At 42.8% G+C, this 21,177-nt stretch overlaps 1 protein-coding gene across 1 annotated transcript in view; it reads left to right on the forward strand.

Annotated features, from left to right (window-relative positions):
* Positions 1 to 1,551: 1,551 nt before the first annotated feature.
* Positions 1,552 to 21,177, forward strand: part of LOC110537229 (protocadherin-1) — a 153,848-nt gene continuing 134,222 nt past the window's right edge. The window contains exons 1-2 of the mRNA XM_021623109.2: positions 1,552 to 2,172; positions 19,929 to 20,750. Of these exons, the coding sequence (XP_021478784.1) occupies positions 19,944 to 20,750 (807 nt within the window). The 5' untranslated portion in view covers positions 1,552 to 2,172; positions 19,929 to 19,943. The remainder of the gene's footprint in view (positions 2,173 to 19,928; positions 20,751 to 21,177) is intronic.

The following is a 21,177-nucleotide window of genomic DNA, read 5'->3' on the forward strand; positions in this document are numbered from 1 at the left end:
TGGGTTGTTGTATTTTCTAAATGAAACGATTGACTGACTGGACATAACAGTGGTCATAATTAACACCTTCATTAGGAATACAAAACACCCTCATCAACAGGTGGACACACATGACTGGATGGCAACTATTTTACATTGGGAAAGTGAGAGATCACCAGGCAGGACCTATCATGTCCACCCACAGGTGTTTCTGCTCATTAACGTAACCTATATGTGTCTGTCCTTCTCCAGAGGTCGTCACCACCAGCAAATGTTTGGGGGCTTGGAGTCAGACATGCAAATGTTTTAAGAATAACCGTGTGAGAGTCAGACATTGTTTAAGACCTGAATTTTGGCAACATGTCACTTCTGACCCCTCCGGTGTGCGTGGGTGGAAGCTTTGCCGTGATTGGCTGCGAGCCGCTATGCGTTTGAGTGGCAGCCCCTAATGAGTACCCTGGAGAGGTAACCCAACAGCGGTTTGTTTGCAGCTAATGAGAGACTGGAGGAGGAGTGTCGATCAGAGATGTGAACTCTGATAAAGGCTGCTTTTACCAGGGGTGGAAAGAGGGGAAATAATGTTTCCTCCAGAGTAAGACGTTCAGGACTCTCCTTTGTGTCAGAGCATTGTGTTTGACTCTTGTTCCTGGGCCACTGCTTATGCTCAGCAGCTATGATCACTGGTGTCAGTGGCAAGGAAGGAGTGTGGGGGGAGGACTGGGAGGCTGGGCTGTTGAGAGAGACATGATTTATAGCGCAAGGCAATGTTATTTAACTAAACCCACCTGCATCTTTTAATTGATAACTCACAGTATTAGGAGTTTGTGAGGTTCAGCAATGCAATGGTTGGTTAAGAACCTGTTCCAAATTGTCTGTTCACAGAGACCACTGATGTGCTACCCTTTCATCAAATGGGGACTAGGAGACACGTGACTGGGCTATAGATATACTGCCCCAATGAATCATCAAATCAAATAAAGATTCCATGTGTACAGTAGCCTGCCTATTTTCTATTATTTTGGACAAGATGGCAGCATGGTTTATTAATTCTGTTTCTCCCTATAAACTAGTCACCTCAGGGTGGCGCCAAAATAGCAAAAAGCACCTATTGTGCTTTTCTCTGTTGAATTGGATTCCATTACACTCAAACTAATGCCAAAAGCTGATAAATTGAATATATCAACAAGTAAATAATCACATATGTGAGTAGAGGTTTTTAGAAGTTTGTGAAAAACATTTATCATGAGGTTATTGACGCATGACATCACACCTGGAACCTATCCATCTAGAAACACCCTTCTGGAGATGGAATATATAACAAATAACTTATGAGCTTAAGTAGCCTAAAATAATAATTCATTTCAGCAACCCTTTGTTTTAACATATAGCCTAGTGTGGAAGTTCCAACATTATGATTTCGGTAGTTGATAAAATCCCAGTGTAAGTCTCAAGTCATTGTCCAGTGTTCAGCCTGTGGCATAAAGTGATGTGGATGAGAAGTTGCTGAGGCTGAGAGCGGTTTCGTGGCTGGAGCTCCACCTCCTCCTACGCTCTGATGCGCGGTCTAGAGAGCAGAGCAAGTGCTGAAAAATTATCCCAACTTGCTTTCTCATAGCAAACGTGCTTCGTTTAGGCTACTCCTCTCGGCGACATATTCCGTTCTGTGATGAAGACAAATTAGTGACATTTTATACGCGTTTTAAAATATCGTTGAATCTGTATTTCGCAATGGTTGAGAAACTTGTACCTTCGTCAAAGATGAGCGCATATCTTCGTTAAGGTGCATTTTTTTTTAGAGTAGAGAAAAGCAATTGAACGTCACGGCCAGAATCCCAAAGAGTTCATTAGTATTGACTATCTATAAAAACGAAATAAATATATTGATAGCTTGATTTGTGGTATTTTCCTCGGTCAGAAAAATAGCGTTTTTTTTGCCAGTGGTAACATTGATGGCTGCATAATGACATGGGAATGAATTCTTCGAATTTAAATGACAAGTTATCTATGGTCCTAATGGATTTTCTCTCAACTGGGGATTTTTCTTCGTGATACAGTATTTGAAATCATTCATTGAGACTGAGGTTTGAGGGTTAGATACCTGCCTCTCGGACTACAGAAGGAAAAACAAACCCAGGCAAGATTTGTGTTACGCGGAAGACCACCGGGGAAGAGGATCCTAAGTCTTTGGCTAAGGTAAATATATTTGCATAAAACCAGAATAATGCCATCCATGAGAAATGCTTGTGCAGTATGTCATGTTTAAGCTAAAAATCAGCCGTTCTTTCTCTATTTCTAAATGGATTATTATGTTAAGATCATTAATGGCTGTAGGCATAATTGCTAATACATTTGTTTTTAGGTCAGCATCTGTGTTATGTCCAAAAACCAAATAACCAAATACTGGTAAACAACCTAGTTCTATACAGATAAGGCTACAGTCAGTCACTATAACCTAGTGTACATGTTTACACATTAAAATATTGATAATGCAAACCACTCCCCATTAGTTCGTTTCCCGAGAATCCGATTAATCAGGTGCAAGAGCTTGAATCAGACACTTGTGTGACTAAAAGCCCTTAAAGGTATGGAGTCATCACTCTACCCCCCCCCCCCCCCCCCCATCCCCCACCCCCCACACCCCCCTCTCACTTCCCGCAGTGAGGGCAAGAGATCTCCTATCGGTCAGCTCTCTGCAAATACTGACCAGACATTCAGACCACATTCGTTTAACATCGCCTATCAAGATAACCAGCGCACATATTAAAATTAATTTTAACAATAAATTATTTGTTATACATGACTCAAGACGCAGCTTTTCAGTGCATCATTTTATTTTACAGAGACTGGAAGCATTTCATTAGTGATTCACACCTATGCTCTGTCCATACTGTACCTTCATAGGGGCTACCCCTCCCACATATATTGACCAACAATACACATGGGCAGAGTATGGGTAAGGATTTTTTCTCTTGGTGATTAGCTAACACATTATTGTTGTCTTGTCAATAGGCATATACAGTCTATAGGCTGGCTACTCAAATCAATTTGATGTGTATAAACTAGCTCTACAGGAATTAGTTTAGTCAGAGAATCTAAGGCTGTGTTTACACAGGCAGCCCAATTCTGATCTTCCGGTAATTGGTCTTAGATATTTTCACAATATATTTTTCAGAGCTGGGATTGGGTGGGGACAGGGACAGGGAGCCCAATTTAAGATATTTGTTTGAACTAATTGGTCATTTGACCAATCTGATCAGTACTGAAAAATATCAATATTGGTCCTGTACACAGATTTGCAGATGTTATTGTAGGTGGCGTGAAATGCTTGTGTTTCTAGCTCCAACAGTGCAGCAATACACAAATCTGAGTCAGGCATCCCAGAGTCACCTCTTCACTGTTGATGTTGAGACTGGTGTTTTGTGGATAATATTTAATGAAGCTGCCAGTTGAGGACTTGTGTGGCGTCTGTTTCTCAATCTAGACACTCTAATGTACTTGTCCTCTTGCTCAGTTGTGCACAGGGGCCTCCCACTCCTCTTTCTACTCTGGTTAGAGCCAGTTTGCACTGTTCTGTTAAGGGAGTAGTACAACGCGTTGTTTGAGATCTTCAGTTTCTTGGCAATTTCTCGCATATAATAGCCTTCCTTTCTCAGAACAAGAATAGACTGACAAGTTTCAGAAGAAAGTCTTTGTTTCTGGCCATTTTGAGCCTGTAATTGAACCCACAAATGCTGATGCTCAACTAGTCTGAAGAAGGCCAGTTTTATTGCTTCTTTAATCAGGACAACAGTTTTCAGCTGTGCTTATCAGGATATGGTAAGAGCCAGATGCAGACCGTGTCGAAGTAACAATATTTATTACAGCAACAGAGGCAAAGGAACACAACGGCAGGCAGGCTCAGGGTCAGGCATAATGTTCAGGGTCAGGAAATGCAAGGGTCAATAACCAGGAGGGTGAGAAAAAGAGTCTGGTAAAAGACAGGTGCTGACAGGACAAACGCTGGTAAGCTTGAGAAACAAGACGAACTGGGAACAGACAAACCGATAACACAGGTGTAAATAAACAGGAGATAATGGGGAAGATGGGCGACACCTGGAGGGCGGTGGAGACAATCGCAAAGATTGGTGAAACAGATCAGGGCGTGACAGTGCTAACATAATTGCAAAACGGTTTTCTAAAAATCAATTAGCCTTTAGAAATGATGAACTTGGATTAGCTAACACAACGTGCATTGGAACACTGGAGTGATGGTTGCTGATATTGGGCCTGTGTTGATATTCCATAAAGAATCTGCTGTTTTCAGCTACAATAGTAATTTATAACATTAACGATGTCCACACTGTATTCAAGGACATTTCTAGGTGACCCCCAACTTTTGAATGGTAGTGTAGGTATATATAAACACACACACACACCTATATATATATATATATATATATATATATATATATATATATATATATATATATATATTGTCACGACTTCCGCCAAAGTCGATTCCTCTCCTTGTTCAGGCGACGTTCGGCAGTCGACTTCACCGGTCTTCTAGCCATCGCCGATCCACTTTATATTTTCCATTTGTTTTGTCTTGTTTTTCCGCACACGTGTATTTAAACCTCTGTCCCCCCCATGTCTGTGTGTGGAATTGTTTGTTGTTTCGTGTATGTGTACATCAGACTGGTTTGCGCCGGGTTATGTCAACCCGTATTTGTTTATTGTTCTTAGTGCCTTGTGTCTGTTCGCCGTAATAAAGGGCTCCGTTTGCTACCCAATTCTGCTCTCCTGCGGCTGACTTCCCTGCAGCCGGTTACGCATACATTACATATATATATATATATATATATATATATATATATATATATATATATATATATATATATATATACATATATATATATATACATATATATATATATATATATATATATATATATATATATATATATATACATATATATATATATACATACATATATATATATATATACATATATATATATATATATATATATATATATATATATATATATATATATATATATATATACATATATATATATATATACATATATACATATATATACATATATATATATATATACATATATACATATATATACATATATACATATATATATATATATATACATATATATATATATATATAGCAAACAAAGAAACGTCCCTTTTTCAGGACCCTGTCTTTCAAAGACAATTTGTTAAAATCCAAATAACTTCGCAGATCTTCATTGTAAACGGTTTAAACACTGTTTCCCATACTTGTTTAATGAACCATAAACAATTAACCTCTTGCGACGAGCAAACCCGTATCCGGGAGCGTAATCATAGCCTCAAACGCATTAGCATAACGCAGCGGACATAAATACCCCTAGAAACTTTTCCTATTCATGAAAATCGCAAATGAAATGAAATAAATATATTCAAATACAAGCTTAGCCTTTTGTTAACAACACTGTCATCTCAGATTTTCAAAATATGCGTTACAGCCAACGCTAGACAAGCATTTGTGTAAGTTTATCATGGCATAATGCTATGCTACCTCTGCTAGGCTAGCTCTGCTTCAGATGCTTTCACTCAGGAGACTCCCAGTTAGATAGTAAATGTTTTTTCCAAAAAGGTTATTTTTGTAGGCGAAATAGCTCCCGTTTCTTCGTAAAAAAATTTGCTCCATAATATCGACAGAAACACGGCAAACGTTGTTTAGGATCCATCCTCAAGGTGTTTTAAACATATATATTCGATAATATATCCGTCGAGGCAATTGGTTTCTCATAAGAAGCGATTGGAAAAATGGCTACCTCAGTATTTTACACAAGATTTTCTGTGGGAGACACCATGTGACCACATGCTATATATGGTCCCTTACAGCCATTCTTCAATGGAAATGCCTAAAAAGACTTCACAATGCTGTAGACACCTTGGGGAATACGTGGAAAACGTAAGCTCATTCGTAGCTCATTCACAGCCACATAAGGAGTCATTGGCATGAGGCGGTTTCAAAAAATGCGGCACTTCCTGGTTGGATTTTTATCTGGGTTTCGCCTGTAACATCAGTTCTGTGGCACTCACAGACAATATCTTTGTAGTTTTGGAAACGTCAGAGTGTTTTCTTTCCAAAGCTGTCAATTATATGCATAGTCGAGCATCTTTTCGTGACAAAATATCTTGTTTAAAACGGGAACGTTTTTCATCCAAAATGTTTAATAGCGCCCCCTAATGTATAACTGGTTTTAATGAACATGCATCTGTGAAACAGTCGTTAAGACACTAACAGCTTACAGACAGTAGGCACTTAAGGTCACAGTTATGAACACTTAGGATACTAAAGAGGCCTTTCTACTGACTCTGAAAAACACCAAAAGAAAGATGCCCATGGTCCCTACTAATCTGTTTGAACGTGCCTTAGGCATGCTGCAAGGAGGCATGAGGACTGCAGATGTGGCCAAGGCAATAAATTGCAATGACCATACTGTGAGATGCCTAACACAGTGCTACAGGGAGACAGGACGGACAGCTGATCATCCTCGCAGTGTTAGACCACGTATGACAACACCTGCACAGGATCGGTACATCCGAACATCACACCTGCGGGACAGGTACAAGATGGCAACAACAACTGCCCGAGTTACACCAGGAATGCACAATACCTCCATCAGTGCTCAGACTGTCCTCAATAGGCTGAGAGAGGCTGCACTGAGGGATTGTAGGCCTGTTGTAAGGCAGATCCTCATCAGACATCACCGGCAACAATGTCGCCTATGGGCACAAACACACCGTCGATGGACCAGACAGGACCGGCAAAAAGTGCTCTTCAATGATGAGTCGCACTTTTGTCTCACCAGGGGTGATTGTCGAATCTCTGTTTATTGTCAAAGGAATGAGCGTTACACCGAGGCCTGTACTCATGTGGTACCCTTCCTGCATGCTCATCCTGACATGACCCTCCAGCATGACATTGCCACCAGCCATACTGCTCATTCTGTGTGTGATTTCCTGCAAGACAGGAATATCAGTGTTCTGCCATGGCCAGCGAAGAGCCCGGATCTCAATCCCATTGAGCACATCTGGGACCTGTTGGATCCGAGGGTGAGGGCTAGGGCCATTCCCCCCAGAAATGTCCGGGAAATTGCAGGTGCCTTGGTGGAAGAGTGGGGTAACATCTCACAGCAAGAACTGGCAAATCTGGTGCAGTCCATGAGGAGGAGATGCACTGCAGTACCTAATGCAGCTGTTGACCAAACCAGATACTGACTGTTACTTTTGATTTTGACCCCCTCCTTTGTTCAGGGACACATTATTCCATTTATGTTAGTCACATGTCTGTGGAACTTGCTCAGTTTGTCTCAGTTGTATAATCTTGTTATGTTCATACACATATTTACACATATTTACGTTTGCTGAAAATAAACGCAGTTGACAGTGAGAGGACGTTTCTTTAAAAAAAAAATGTATTTACAGATGGACTATGTACAGCTGCAGCGATCGGTTAGCTGCTCAAATAGTTGATGTTTGAAGTTGGTGAGGGAAATAAAAGTCTCCAACTTCAGGGATTTTTGCAATTCGTTCCAGTCACTGGCAGCAGAGAACTGGAAGGATAGGTGGCCAAATGAGGTGTTGCCTTTGGGAATGATCAGTGAGATGTACCTGCTGGAACGTGTGCTACGGGTGGGTGTTGTTATCGTGACCAGTGAACTGAGATAAGGCAGAGCTTTACCTAGCATAGACTTATAGATGACCTGGAGCCAGTGGGTCTGGTGACGAATATGTGGCGAGGGCCAGCCGCCTAGAGCATACTGGTTGCAGTGGTGGGTGGTATAAGGTGATTTGGTAACACAACGGATGGCACTGTGATAGACTGCGTCCAGTTTGCTGAGTAGAGTGTTGGAAGCTATTTTGTAGATGACATCGCCGAAGTCGAGGATCGGTAGGATAGTCAGTTTTACTAGGGTAAGTTTGGGGGAAGGGAAGGCTGAGTGAGGGAAGGCTTTGTTGTGAAATAGAAAGTCGATTCTAGATTTGATTTTGGATTGGAGATGTTTAATATGAGTCTGGAAGGAGAGTTTACCGTCTATCCAGACACCCATGTATTTATAGTTGTCCACATCCAATGTGGTGATGCTAGTCGGGCGGGCGGGTGCGGGCGGGTGCGGGCAGCGAACGGTTGAAAAGCATGCATTTGGTTTTACTAGCATTTAAAGCAGTTGGAGGCCACGGAAGGAGTGTTGTATGGCATTGAAGCTCAGTTTTGCTGAGTTTATATATGTATGCTGTATTTATATTTTATGATCAAAAGTATGTGGACATCTGCTTGTCGAACATCTCATTCCAAAATCATGGGTATTAATATGGAGTTGGTTCCCACTTTGCTGCTATAACAGCCTCCACTCTTCTGGGAAGGCTTTCCACTAGAGCAATAGTGGCATCTGGCGCTGATGTTTCAAATGTTTGACTCGTGTGTGTGTGTGTGTGTGTGTGTGTGTGTGTGTGTGTGTATATATATATATATATATATATATATATATATATATATATATATATATATATACAGTGCCTTGCGAAAGTATTCGGCCCCCTTGAACTTTGCGACCTTTTGCCACATTTCAGGCTTCAAACATAAAGATATAAAACTGTATTTTTTTGTGAAGAATCAACAACAAGTGGGACACAATCATGAAGTGGAACGACATTTATTGGATATTTCAAACTTTTTTAACAAATCAAAAACTGAAAAATTGGGCGTGCAAAATTATTCAGCCCCCTTAAGTTAATACTTTGTAGCGCCACCTTTTGCTGCGATTACAGCTGTAAGTCGCTTGGGGTATGTCTCTATCAGTTTTGCACATCGAGAGACTGACATTTTTTCCCATTCCTCCTTGCAAAACAGCTCGAGCTCAGTGAGGTTGGATGGAGAGTATTTGTGAAAAGCAGTTTTCAGTTCTTTCCACAGATTCTCGATTGGATTCAGGTCTGGACTTTGACTTGGCCATTCTAACACCTGGATATGTTTATTTTTGAACCATTCCATTGTAGATTTTGCTTTATGTTTTGGATCATTGTCTTGTTGGAAGACAAATCTCCGTCCCAGTCTCAGGTCTTTTGCAGACTCCATCAGGTTTTCTTCCAGAATGGTCCTGTATTTGGCTCCATCCATCTTCCCATCAATTTTAACCATCTTCCCTGTCCCTGCTGAAGAAAAGCAGGCCCAAACCATGATGCTGCCACCACCATGTTGACAGTGGGGATGGTGTGTTGCTTTTACGCCAAACATAACGTTTTGCATTGTTGCCAAAAAGTTCAATTTTGGTTTCATCTGACCAGAGCACCTTCTTCCATGTTTGGTGTGTCTCCCAGGTGGCTTGTGGCAAACTTTAACCGACACTTTTTATGGATATCTTTAAGAAATGGCTTTCTTCTTGCCACTCTTCCATAAAGGCCAGATTTGTGCAATATACGAATGATTGTTGTCCTATGGACAGAGTCTCCCACCTCAGCTGTAGATCTCTGCAGTTCATCCAGAGTGATCATGGGCCTCTTGGCTGCATCTCTGATCAGTCTTCTCCTTGTATGAGCTGGAAGTTTAGAGGGACGGCCAGGTCTTGGTAGATTTGCAGTGGTCTGATACTCCTTCCATTTCAATATTATCGCTTGCACAGTGCTCCTTGGGATGTTTAAAGCTTGGGAAATCTTTTTGTATCCAAATCCGGCTTTAAACTTCTTCACAACAGTATCTCGGACCTGCCTGTTGTGTTCCTTGTTCTTCATGATGCTCTCTGCGCTTTTAACGGACCTCTGAGACTATCACAGTGCGGTGTATTTATACGGAGACTTGATTACACACAGGTGGATTGTATTTATCATCATTAGTCATTTAGATCAACATTGGATCATTCAGAGATCCTCACTGAACTTCTGGAGAGAGTTTGCTGCACTGAAAGTAAAGGGGCTGAATATTTTTTTTTTTTTTTCAGTTTTTGATTTGTTAAAAAAGTTTGAAATATCCAATAAATGTCGTTCCACTTCATGATTGTGTCCCACTTGTTGTTGATTCTTCACAAAAAAATACAGTTTTATATCTTTATGTTTGAAGCCCTAAATGTGGCAAAAGGTCGCAAAGTTTAAGGGGGCCGAATACTTTCGCAAGGCACTGTGTATATATATGTATATATATATATATATATATATATATATATATATATATATATAAATATATATATATATAAATATAAATGTTGTGTATGGACATTATCAGAATAGAAAATGAGGGATGAATGAATTATATAGGGTGAGCCATGACTAGAATACAGTATGTATGTACACTACCATTCAAAAGTTTGGGTTCACTTAGAGACGTCTTTGTTTTTGAAATATTTTTTTTTTTTTTGTCCATTAAAATAACATCAAATTGATCAGAAATACACTGTAGACATTGTTAATGTTGTAAATGTCTATTGTAGCTGGAAAAGACAGATGTTTTAATTGGAATATCTACATAGGCGTACAGAGGCCCGTTATCAGCAATGATCACTTCTATGTTCCAATGGCACTTTGTGTTAGCTCATCCAAGTTTATCATTTTAAATGGCTAATTGATCATTAGAAAACCCTTTTGCAATTATGTTAGCACAGCTGAAAACTGTGGTGCTGATTTAAAGAAGAATAAAACTGGCCTTCTTTAGACTAGTTGAGTATCTGGAGCATCAGCATTTGTGGGTTCGATTACAGGCTCAAAATGGCCAGAAACAAATACTTTTCTGCTGAAACTCTTCAGTCTATTCTTGTTCTGAGAAATGAAGGCTACTCCATGTGAGAAATTCCAAGAAACGTAAGATCTCGTACAACACTGTGTACTACTCCCTTCACAGAACAGTACAAACTGGCCCTAACCAGAATAGAAAGAGGAATGGGAGGCCCCGGTGCACAACTGAACAAGAGGACAAGTACATTAGAGTGTCTAGTTTGAGAAACAGACACATCACAAGTCCTCAACTGGCAGCTTCATTAAATAGTACCCACAAAACACCAGTCTCAATGTCAACAGTGAAGAGGCAACTCCGGGATGCTGGCCTTCTAGGCAGAGTTGCAAATAAAAAGCCATATCTCTGGCCAATAAAATTAAAAGATTAAGATGGGCAAAATAACACAGACACTGGACAGAGGAACTCTGTGGGTCCTGTAGATACAGTATACTGGAAGGCAGGCAATGTGCCCCCAGTGATGCATTGGGCTGAACGCACAACCCTCTTGAGAGCCCTGCGGTTGCAGACGGTGCATTTGACGACAAGATGCTCTCAGTGGTGCATCCGTAGAAGTTTGTGAGGGTTTAGGCTGTTGTGCCGCCTTCACTAAACTGTCTGTGAAGAGGGACCATTTCAGGTCGTCAGTGATGTGCACGCCAAGGATCTTGAAGCTTTTGACTCTCTCTACTGCTTCCCCGTCAATGTGGATTGGGGTGTGCTCTCTCTGCTGTCTCCTTTAGTCCACAATTAGCTCTTTATTTTGTTGACATTATGGGAGAGGTTATTTTCCTGACACCGCACAACCAGGACTCTCACCTCCTCCCTTTAGGCTGTCTCGTTATTGTTTGTAATCTGGCCTAATCTGGCCTACCACTGTTTGAGTTGAAGATGTGCGTGGCCATGCAGTCAAGGGTGAACATGGAGTCCAGGGTGGTCTGAGCATGCACCCCTGTGGCGGAGGTGTTGTATGCCTACCTCAACCACTTGGGGTCGGCCCGTAAAGAAGTCCAGGACCCAGTTGCACAGGGAGGGGTTCAGACCCAGGGCCCTGAGCTTAAAGATGAGCTTAGAGGGCACTATAATGAAGGCTGAACTGTATTTGATGAATAGCATTCTTACATAGGTTTTCTCTTGTCCAGGTTGGAAAGGGCAGTGTGGAGTGCAATAGAGATTGCGTCATCTGTGGATCTGTTGGGGCGGTATGCGAATTGGAGTGGATCTAGGGTTTCTCAGATGATGATGTTGATGTAAGCCATGACCAGCCTTTCAAAGCACTTCACTGCTACGGACGTGAGTGCTACGTGTCGATAGTCATTTAGGCAGGTTACCTTGGTGTTCTTGGGAAAAGGGACTATGGTGGTCTGCTTGAAACATGTAGGTATTGCATACTCGGTCAGGGACAGGTTGAAAATGTCAGTGAAGACACTTGCCAGTTGGTCAGTGCGTGCTCTGAGTACATGTCCTGGTAATCCATCTGGCCCTGCGGCCTTGTGAATGTTGTTTAGTTCCGTTCGCTTTCTTGGGAACAGGAACAATGGTGGACATCTTGAAGCAAGTGGGGACAACAGACTGGGATATGGAGAGATTGAACATGCCCCTAAACACTCCAGCCAGCTGGTCTGCACATGCAATGAGGATGTGGCTTTGGATGCCATCTAGGCTGGCAGCCTTGTGAGGCTTAACCCGCTTAAATTACTTACGCACGTTGGCCACGGACAATGAGAGAACACAGTCCTCGTGAATTGCGGGTGCCCGCGTCGGTGGTTCGATTTGAAAAGATCTGATGTGATTGGTCAAAAGGCCTGTGTAAGCGGAGCCTGAATGAAGCAACTGACAGACTCGTGGTGTTGGGTTCCCTTTTCAACCATTGTGTTTAAAACATTTTTTTATGTGTTTATTGGTAAGCTGCTTCTGGTATGTTTTAGAGTCAGATGAGCTGATAAAGTTCTGTGTTTGTGTACATATTATATGTGAGGTATGGGTATAGCTTGAGGCTAAAGCCAGGGTTTTCATCGTCGGCCATTCAAACCTGTTGATTCAATCAGACTGCCATTCCCCTGATGTGTTATCTTCAGCCATTGATTCATCAAATGTTTTAGCATTTCCATCCATCCCAAAAGCAACACTGAACTACAGTACATATTTATATGTCAGACAGTAAGTCTTGAAAGGCTTTGCGGGACGAAGGCTTACCATATAAAAACAAACCAAATTTGACATGCTTATTAATGATTTAATTCAATCTTTCAATGATTGATTTACTCAACTTTGAGCTACACACATTCTTATAATTCAGTACTGTGTGTTTGTGACAGAGTGATTTAAACTCTACTATTTCTAAGGTAACAGGGTGATTTAAAGAGAAATGTGTTGCCATGTGGTATAAAGCCAAGGAATGAAAACCGTTATTTCCATAGCAATATAGGCCTACTGTATATTTGGAATGCAATCATTGTGAAGCAGAGGAATGATGAGTCAGTTAATGATGCATAGCTGGTGAGGCTCATCCCATAACCTGTTGATGATCATGATCTTTCAGTGAACAGGCTGTGGGGGAAGAGAAAAGGTCACTGCCACACGGAAGACAGATGTCACCAGAATGGCTTGTACAAGCTGTTGATAAAAGCTGCTCGTGTTGCAGCTGATAATGAAAATAGCTGACAAACATCAGGATAAGATCATTTTCATGTCTATAATTTTTCACTGCATGCCAAAGGTTATAATCTCTATGGCATTTTGATGAATGGAGAGACATGATTTCAGAGAACAACTCAACACACAGAATCCTTGGGTTGCTTTTCTGACCCAGTAATGGCTATTGCTATGGTTGAAATTATTCAACATGGTCTGAGTAGCTGATATTCTTCTTCAAATATTTTGTCTCACTCAATATGATAGAAATCCACTTTTAAACAGATTCTGAACTCTGGGACTATGTTTTATTAATATTTACTTGTAAAACAGCTGGAACTGCATGAGTAATTTAATATCACAATTTCATGAGATTTTGTTTATTTATTTTCTTTGGTGAATTTCACACAAGCCATTTCCCTCATTACCCGCTCTGGCTTTTCCACAATTCCAGTGCTGTTGAACTCACCCTCTGTTGAAGGGATGCTCCCAATTTGAAGTGCTGCGGCCCTCAAAAGCACGCTTCATTGCAGTCCAGGTTGAGTTGTAATTGTGTTTCTGCTCTTATCTGTTATATGAAAGCGTATAGACTCTTATCTGAAATAGAAACTAGGCTTAGACTCTTCAGTGGAGTAGAGTCCACTCATAGGTATGAGTAAACTATGTTTGTTACTTGGTGTAGCCTATAGCCTCTAATCTGGAATTGAGGATTCCATAGACTATCTGACAATGAATGTGTGACTATAATCCGAGTTACTACTGTCCACACACTCATACAGAATACAATGTTTGTGTACCTGATCTGGAGTAGAGACTGTTGAAAGACTATTGTTGTAATTATCTCCTTGTAAGTGATGATGTGATCACTTCTAATGAGTGTTTGGAGAGTCTCTTATCTAAAGGGAAGTGTGGTTGGTGCTTTATTAAGGAGACTTTAAATTACCTCTTAGAGACATTCATTCACTGTATGGAGACTCCTGACACTTATTGGGGGTGGGTATTATAGGATTTAGCTTAATTTAGAGGGTAGTATTTATAGTAGGGGGGTAGTATTTATTTATTATTTATTTATTTTAGCTTCTAGTATTTTGGATCTCTTTGGATCTGTTTTAGACAAGTCATCCAAGAAGCTTTTGAATTATTATCACGTTAGTTAATACAGTACTGTCGTTCTGGATATTAGGCCTATTGTTTGCAAATGGATGGCTGACTTGGAGGACGATGAGGCTTGTTTATGATTACTATTAGGTCTATCTACAAAAGGCATAGAGGCCATATTGTTTAGATCTTTCTAGTACAGTAGCTCAGTTCACTGCAGCTCTCATCATGCTCCTTAGTAAAGTAAACGGACGGTGGGACGAACGGAGACCGATCCACAGTTCCCTCCCCGATTTCATCGTTGGGGACAACAATTTTTAAGGAGATATTGTATGGGATCAGAACTTTTGAACTTGTTGACTGTCTTTATCAGCGAGGGTGGATATGGAGGATGATAATGCACTTTAGATTACCTAGCTCTCTTTGTCTTTAAATTTGTCTCCACATTGTCAGCGCATGGTCTATATCAGGCTAGAAAAGTAATATATTCTCTGATCTCCTCCGATTAAATGTTTATGTTACATCTCAATAGATTGCAACATATTTAGTTTGTGTGTAGTTGTAGTCTATGGTTTAAAAAATGGTGCTTTACATTGTACTTTCTAATCATGCTTTTACCTCACAAGCTATCATTCAATCCACATTGATTGGAGGCTGCCCTGCAAATGTAAAAAGGGACACATCAATAACTAAGCAATTAGCGCATCAATAACCTGCACTTCCAATCTTATTGGATCCAGAAGAATTGGATTTCTAATTGGATTTCTATACATGCTTGTGTTTTGCTGTTTAGTTTGAACACGTATTTGCTTTGCTCTGCTTTGGAACAATGTTACATGCACGGAGGTGTAGAATTCTGACATATACTGCTAGAACTCTCACACAGAAAATAATTAAAGTCTAAAGTTTGCAGCCCCCAAAAATAGTGAATTCTTTAGCTTGGAGAATATGGATCAAAGCAGAAGTTAAACTAGTGGGTAGTGATTAATGAGGAGGCATGGCAGGTTAGAAATAAAACATGAACATTACAATGTGTAAATTAGGCCATAACAGCAGAGTAGGATGGATTTCTCATCAGCTCTAAAGTAAAGCTGTATTTTGTGATAAGGCGTAGGCCAGGCCTGCTAATCTGCAACATGTTCCACATGAAGCCAAACAATGGTGTGCGGCTGCCTCTGGGAGACTCTGGGTGCTGCACCTGGAGTCTTGGGTGGAACAGACCTCTCTAGTATCGCTCTAGTATTCGATCAGTCCAATTCTGAAGCTTTCAGTCTCGTCGTTACATCACGTCTTCGAGGTTAAGAAACATAATGTGTGTTTTTTTTCCAACGGTGTTGGATCTTTTCTGTGGTGTTGGGTCCACAAGCTGCTTCTGAACACATTTAATGATGTCTAGGAAACTCTCTAACCTTGAACCATCACACTCTTCTAGCTCTTTAAGGCTCGTGCATTGGATCTGCATTGTATTGTACAGCTGCTGTAATGTACACTGGGCCTCTTTCACTTTACTTACTTTCACTTCTGTGTAAGCTCTGGAAATCAAATATGTATTACATATGTCTTCAATACAGGCTTTTGTCATTTTTGATATCCTCAGCACTGTGCTGAAGATCTGTCTTAGTGAATGAAAACAGTATCAAACTGCTGCAATAGCTACATTTTCAATGGGTTTAATTAATGTGGCAAAAAATTAAGGAGGGGAAATCATCTGAAATTCTGAGCTGCTGTTACAGTGGGGCAAAAAAGTATTTAGTCAGCCACCAATTGTGCAAGTTCTCCCACTTAAAAAGACGAGAGAGGCCTGTAATTTTAATCATAGGTACACTTCAATTATGACAGACAAAATTAGGAAAAAAAAATCCAGAAAATCAAATTGTAGGATTTTTAATTAATTTATTTGCAAATAATGGTGGAAAATAAGTATTTGGTCACCTACAAACAAGCAAGATTTCTGGCTCTCACAGACCTGTAACTTCTTCTTTAAGAGGCTCCTCTGTCCTCCACCTGTTACCTGTATTAATGGCACCTGTTTGAACTTGTTATCAGTATAAAAGAACCCTGTCCACAACCTCAAACAGTCACACTCCAAACTCCACTATGGCCAAGACCAAAGAGCTGTCAAACGACACTGAATCTGCAATAGGTAAGCAGCTTGGTTTGAAGAAATCAACTGTGGGAGCAATAATTAGGAAATGGAAGACGTACAAGACCACTGATAATCTCCCTCGATCTGAGGCTCCACACAAGATCTCACCCCGTGGGATCAAAATGATCACAAGAACGGTGAGCAAAAATCCCAGAACCACACGGGGGGAGCTGGGACCTGCAGAGAGCTGGGACCAAAGTAACAAAGCCTACCATCAGTAACACACTACGACGCCAGGGACTCAAATCCTGCAGTGCCAGACGTGTCCCCCTGCTTAAACCAGTACATGTCCAGGCCCGTCTGAAGTTTGCTAGCGAGCATTTGGATGATCCAGAAGAAGATTGGGAGAATGTCATATGGTCAGATGAAACCAAAATATAACTTTTTGGTAAAAACTCAACTTGTCGTGTTTGGAGGATAAAGAATGCTGAGTTGCATCCAAAGAACACCATACCTACTGTGAAGCATGGGGGTGGAAACATCATGCTTTGGGGCTGTTTTTCTGCAAAGGGACCAGGACGACTGATCCGTGTAAAGGAAAGAATGAATGGGGCCATGTATGGTGAGATTTTGAGTGAAAACCTCCTTCCATCAGCAAGGGCATTGAAGATGAAACGTGGCTGGGTCTTTCAGCATGACAATGATCCCAAACACACCTCCTGGGCAACGAAGGAGTGGCTTCGTAAGAAGCATTTCAAGGCCCTGGAGTGGCCTAGCCAGTCTCTAGATCTCAACCCCATAGAACGTCTTTGGAGGGAGTTGAAAGTCCGTGTTGCCCAGCAACAGCACCTAAACATCACTGCTCTAGAGGAGATCTGCATGGAGGAATGGGCCAAAATACCAGCAACAGTGTGTGAAAACCATAATTTGCAAATAAATTCATTAAAAATCCTACAATGTGATTTTCTGGATGTGGGAGAACTTGCACAATTGGTGGCTGACTAAAAACTTTTTTGCCCCACTGTACATGATTCTACATTTCCATGACTGACATTATCATCCCTAATGGTTAAATTGTGGATTTCAAAATATAAGCTTGAGTGCTGATGTCACGCCCTGACCTTAGAGAGCCTTTTTATTTCTCTATTTGGTTAGTTCGGAGTGTGATTTGGGTGGGCATTCTAGTTTTTCTATTTCTTTGTTGGCCGGCTTGGTTCCCAATCAGAGGCAGCTGTCTATCGATGTCTCTGATTGGGGATCATACTTAGGCAGCCTTCTTTCCCACCTTAGTTTGTGGGATCTTGTTTTTGTGTAGTGCCTGTGAGCACTCCATTCGTTACGTCTCTTTTGCTGTTTATTTTTTTTGTCGGTGAGTTTCATTTTAATAAACATGTGGAACTCTATGCACGCTGCGCCTTGGTCCACTCATTGCAACGAACGTGACAGAAGATCCCACCACCCACGGACCAAGCAGCGTGCCCAGGAGGAGTGGAGGACATCCTGGACGTGGGATGAAATCATGGCAGGAGACAGGAGCCTGCCATGGAAGCAGGCGGAGGCAGCAAATGAGCAACAGCGACGACGCCGGGGTTCGCGGCCACAAAGACAGCCCAAATTTGTTTTGGGGGGGCACACGGGGTGGTCGGTGGTGCTAAGGTGTGAACCAGAGACAACCTGGGAGGAGGTAGAGAGGTGGTCGGTCGACCCAGGAAGAGTGCCAGAGTCCGCCTGGGATTCAATAGAACTGTGCGAAGAGGGATACCGGAGAATGGAGTTGGCGAGGAGTATGTGGCGATGTAGGCATTTGGAGGAGCGTGTCACCAGTCCGGTGCCACCTGTACTGGTCCCACGCATCAGGCCTCCAGTGCGCCTCCACAGTCCAGTACGTCCTGTGCCTGCTCCTTGTGCTCATCCTGAGGTGCGTGTCACCAGCCCGGTACCACCAATGCCGGCCTCACGCACCAAGCTTCCGGTGACAGTTCCCAGTCCAGTGCTTCCGGCGACGGTCCACAGTCCGGAACCTCCAATGAAGGTCCACGGTCCGGAGTCTCCAGTGGTGATTCATGGCCTGAAGCCTCCAGTGATGATCCATGGCCCGAAGCCTCCAGTGGAGATCCATAGCCCGGAGCCTCCAGCGACGGTCTGCAGTCCGGAGTCTCCAGCGATGGTCGGCAGTCCGGAGTCTCCGGCAACGGTCTGCATTCCAGAGCCACCAGCGACGGTCGGCAGCCTAGAGCCTCTAGCGCGGGTTCCCAGTCCGGAGCTTCCTGCAAGGGTTCCCAGTCCGGAGTCTCCTGTGAGGGTTCCCAGTCCGGAGCCTCCGGCAACGATCTATAGTCCGGAGTCTCCGGCGACGATCTATGGTCCAGCGTCCCCGGGCGACGATCCATGGTCCGGAGCCTCCGGCGACGATCCACGGTCCGGAGCATCAGGGGAAGATCCACGGTCCGGAGCATCCGGCGACGATCCACAGTCCGGAGCATCCGGCGACGATCCTCTGTCCGGTTCCTCCGGCGGCAATCTACGGTCCGGAGTCCCCGGCGACGATCTACGGTCCGGTTCCTCCGGCAACGATCCACGGTCCAGAGCCTCCGGCGACGATCCACGGTCTGGTTCCATGGAAGCGGAGGGATCAGCGAGCGGAGCGGGGTCTACGTCCTGAACTGGAGCCGCCACCGAGGTTAGATGCCCACCCGGACCCTCCCCCATGGAGTCAGGTTTTGCGGCCGGAGTCCGCACCTTAGGGGGGGATACTGTCATGCCCTGACCTTAGAAAGCCTTTTTATTTCTATATTTGGTTAGGTCGGGGTGTGATTTGTGTGGGCATTCTAGTTTTTCTATTTCTTTGTTGGCCGGGAATGGTTCCCAATCAGAGGCAGCTGTCTATCATTGTCTCTGATTGGGGATCATACTTAGGGAGCCTTTTTCCCACCTTAGTTTGTGGGATCTTGTTTTTGTGTAGTGCCTGTGAGCACTCCAGTCGTTACGTCTCGTTTGCTGTTTATTATTTTTGTTGGTGAGTTTCATTTTAATAAACATGTGGAACTCTATGCACGCTGCTCCTTGGTCCGCTCATTTCAACGAACGTGACAGCTCCTTGCTCTCTTTTTGTTCCCAGTACAGCACTAAGATGAGGAGAAAATCTCCAACATCTGAACCATTGTGTTTCAATAACTGCAAAGATTTGCATTTTGGAAAAGGCCCTGTTATATATACACTTTTGAGAGTCAAACATTTTTACAGTGACAATATTGCTTGGGAGAAAACATGTTGTACTGCATGTATAACTGTTGTTTTCAGAGCACATTAAATATATCTGATAATCCCTTAAGCCCAAGTAAAAATTGAAGTGTTATTTTTTTCCCTCTTTCTTTGCAGGATAGTAATCTGGTGATGGACTTCATGGAACTGCACATGGGAGCGGTTTTGTTGTGGGTCCTGGTGTTGGATTTCTGTGGTTGGGCTGAGGCTGGTATCCTGTACCGTGTCCAGGAGGAGCAGCCGCCCAGCACGCTGATAGGCAGCCTGGCATCAGACCAGGGCCTGCCAGACTCTGGTCACCTTTACAAGCTAGAGGTGGGCGCTCCATACCTGCGTGTAGATGGGAAGACAGGGGACATCTTTACCACAGAAATTCCCATAGACAGGGAGACACTGAGAGCCTGCCGCAGCATGGTCAGGGGCAAACCCTGCTTCCTGGAGTTTGAAGTGTCTGTCACAGACCTTATCCACAACCAGAGCCCCAGGCTCATCGAGGGTCGCATCGAGGTCCAGGACATCAACGACAACACTCCGCAATTCCCCTCCCCCGTGCTCACCATCTCTGTCCCAGAAAACACCCACATGGGGGCGCTGTTCTCCATCCCCCTCGCCACAGACAGGGACTCGGAGAGGAACAGGGTGGCCGACTACGCCCTAACCGCGGGGCCAGATGCAGCGACTCTCTTTGGCCTGCAAGTGTCAGAGGACAGGGGAGAGAAGCTTCCCCAACTCATCGTCCTGGGAAGTCTGGACCGGGAGCTCAAGGACAGTTACGACCTGAACATTAAGGCTGTGGATGGAGGTAACCCCCAGCGCTACAGCAGTGCCTTGCTGAGAGTGGTGGTTGCTGACGCAAACGACAATGCGCCAAAGTTTGACAAGGCCACATATGAGGCTGAAGTGTCAGAAAACAGCCCTGTGGGACATTCCGTGTTGCAGGTAAAACGTTTAAATCTTGCAGAGTGATCAGTGTGTTGTGTACGCTACTGCATAGATTTATACAACTCTTACTATGAAAAGACATAGTGGTTTGTATATCCACAACTCTGGATATGGCATGTAGTGCTGGGTTTCTAAGCTTTACCATGATGAAATGCCTGAATTTCCATGTTCTCAGAATGGCATCTTATTGAACTGTTGCCAAAAGCAGCAGAGGCAATTTATTGAAAGTTTTTTGAACAAGTAGCCCACTCAGGAAATGTTCTTCCTGAGTGGGTGTTTTGGTTTACAGATTTTGAGCTGAAAAAAACCCTCAGTTGACATTTGCATCCTTTACAAGCATGTGTCTCTGAAGCTGAGATGGTGTGTTTACATATTATGGCAAAATATTTTTAATATGCACATTTAGACGCCCTTATCTCCCACC

This window comes from Oncorhynchus mykiss, chromosome 12, assembly GCF_013265735.2.
Source record: "Oncorhynchus mykiss isolate Arlee chromosome 12, USDA_OmykA_1.1, whole genome shotgun sequence".
Taxonomy (NCBI): domain Eukaryota; kingdom Metazoa; phylum Chordata; class Actinopteri; order Salmoniformes; family Salmonidae; genus Oncorhynchus; species Oncorhynchus mykiss.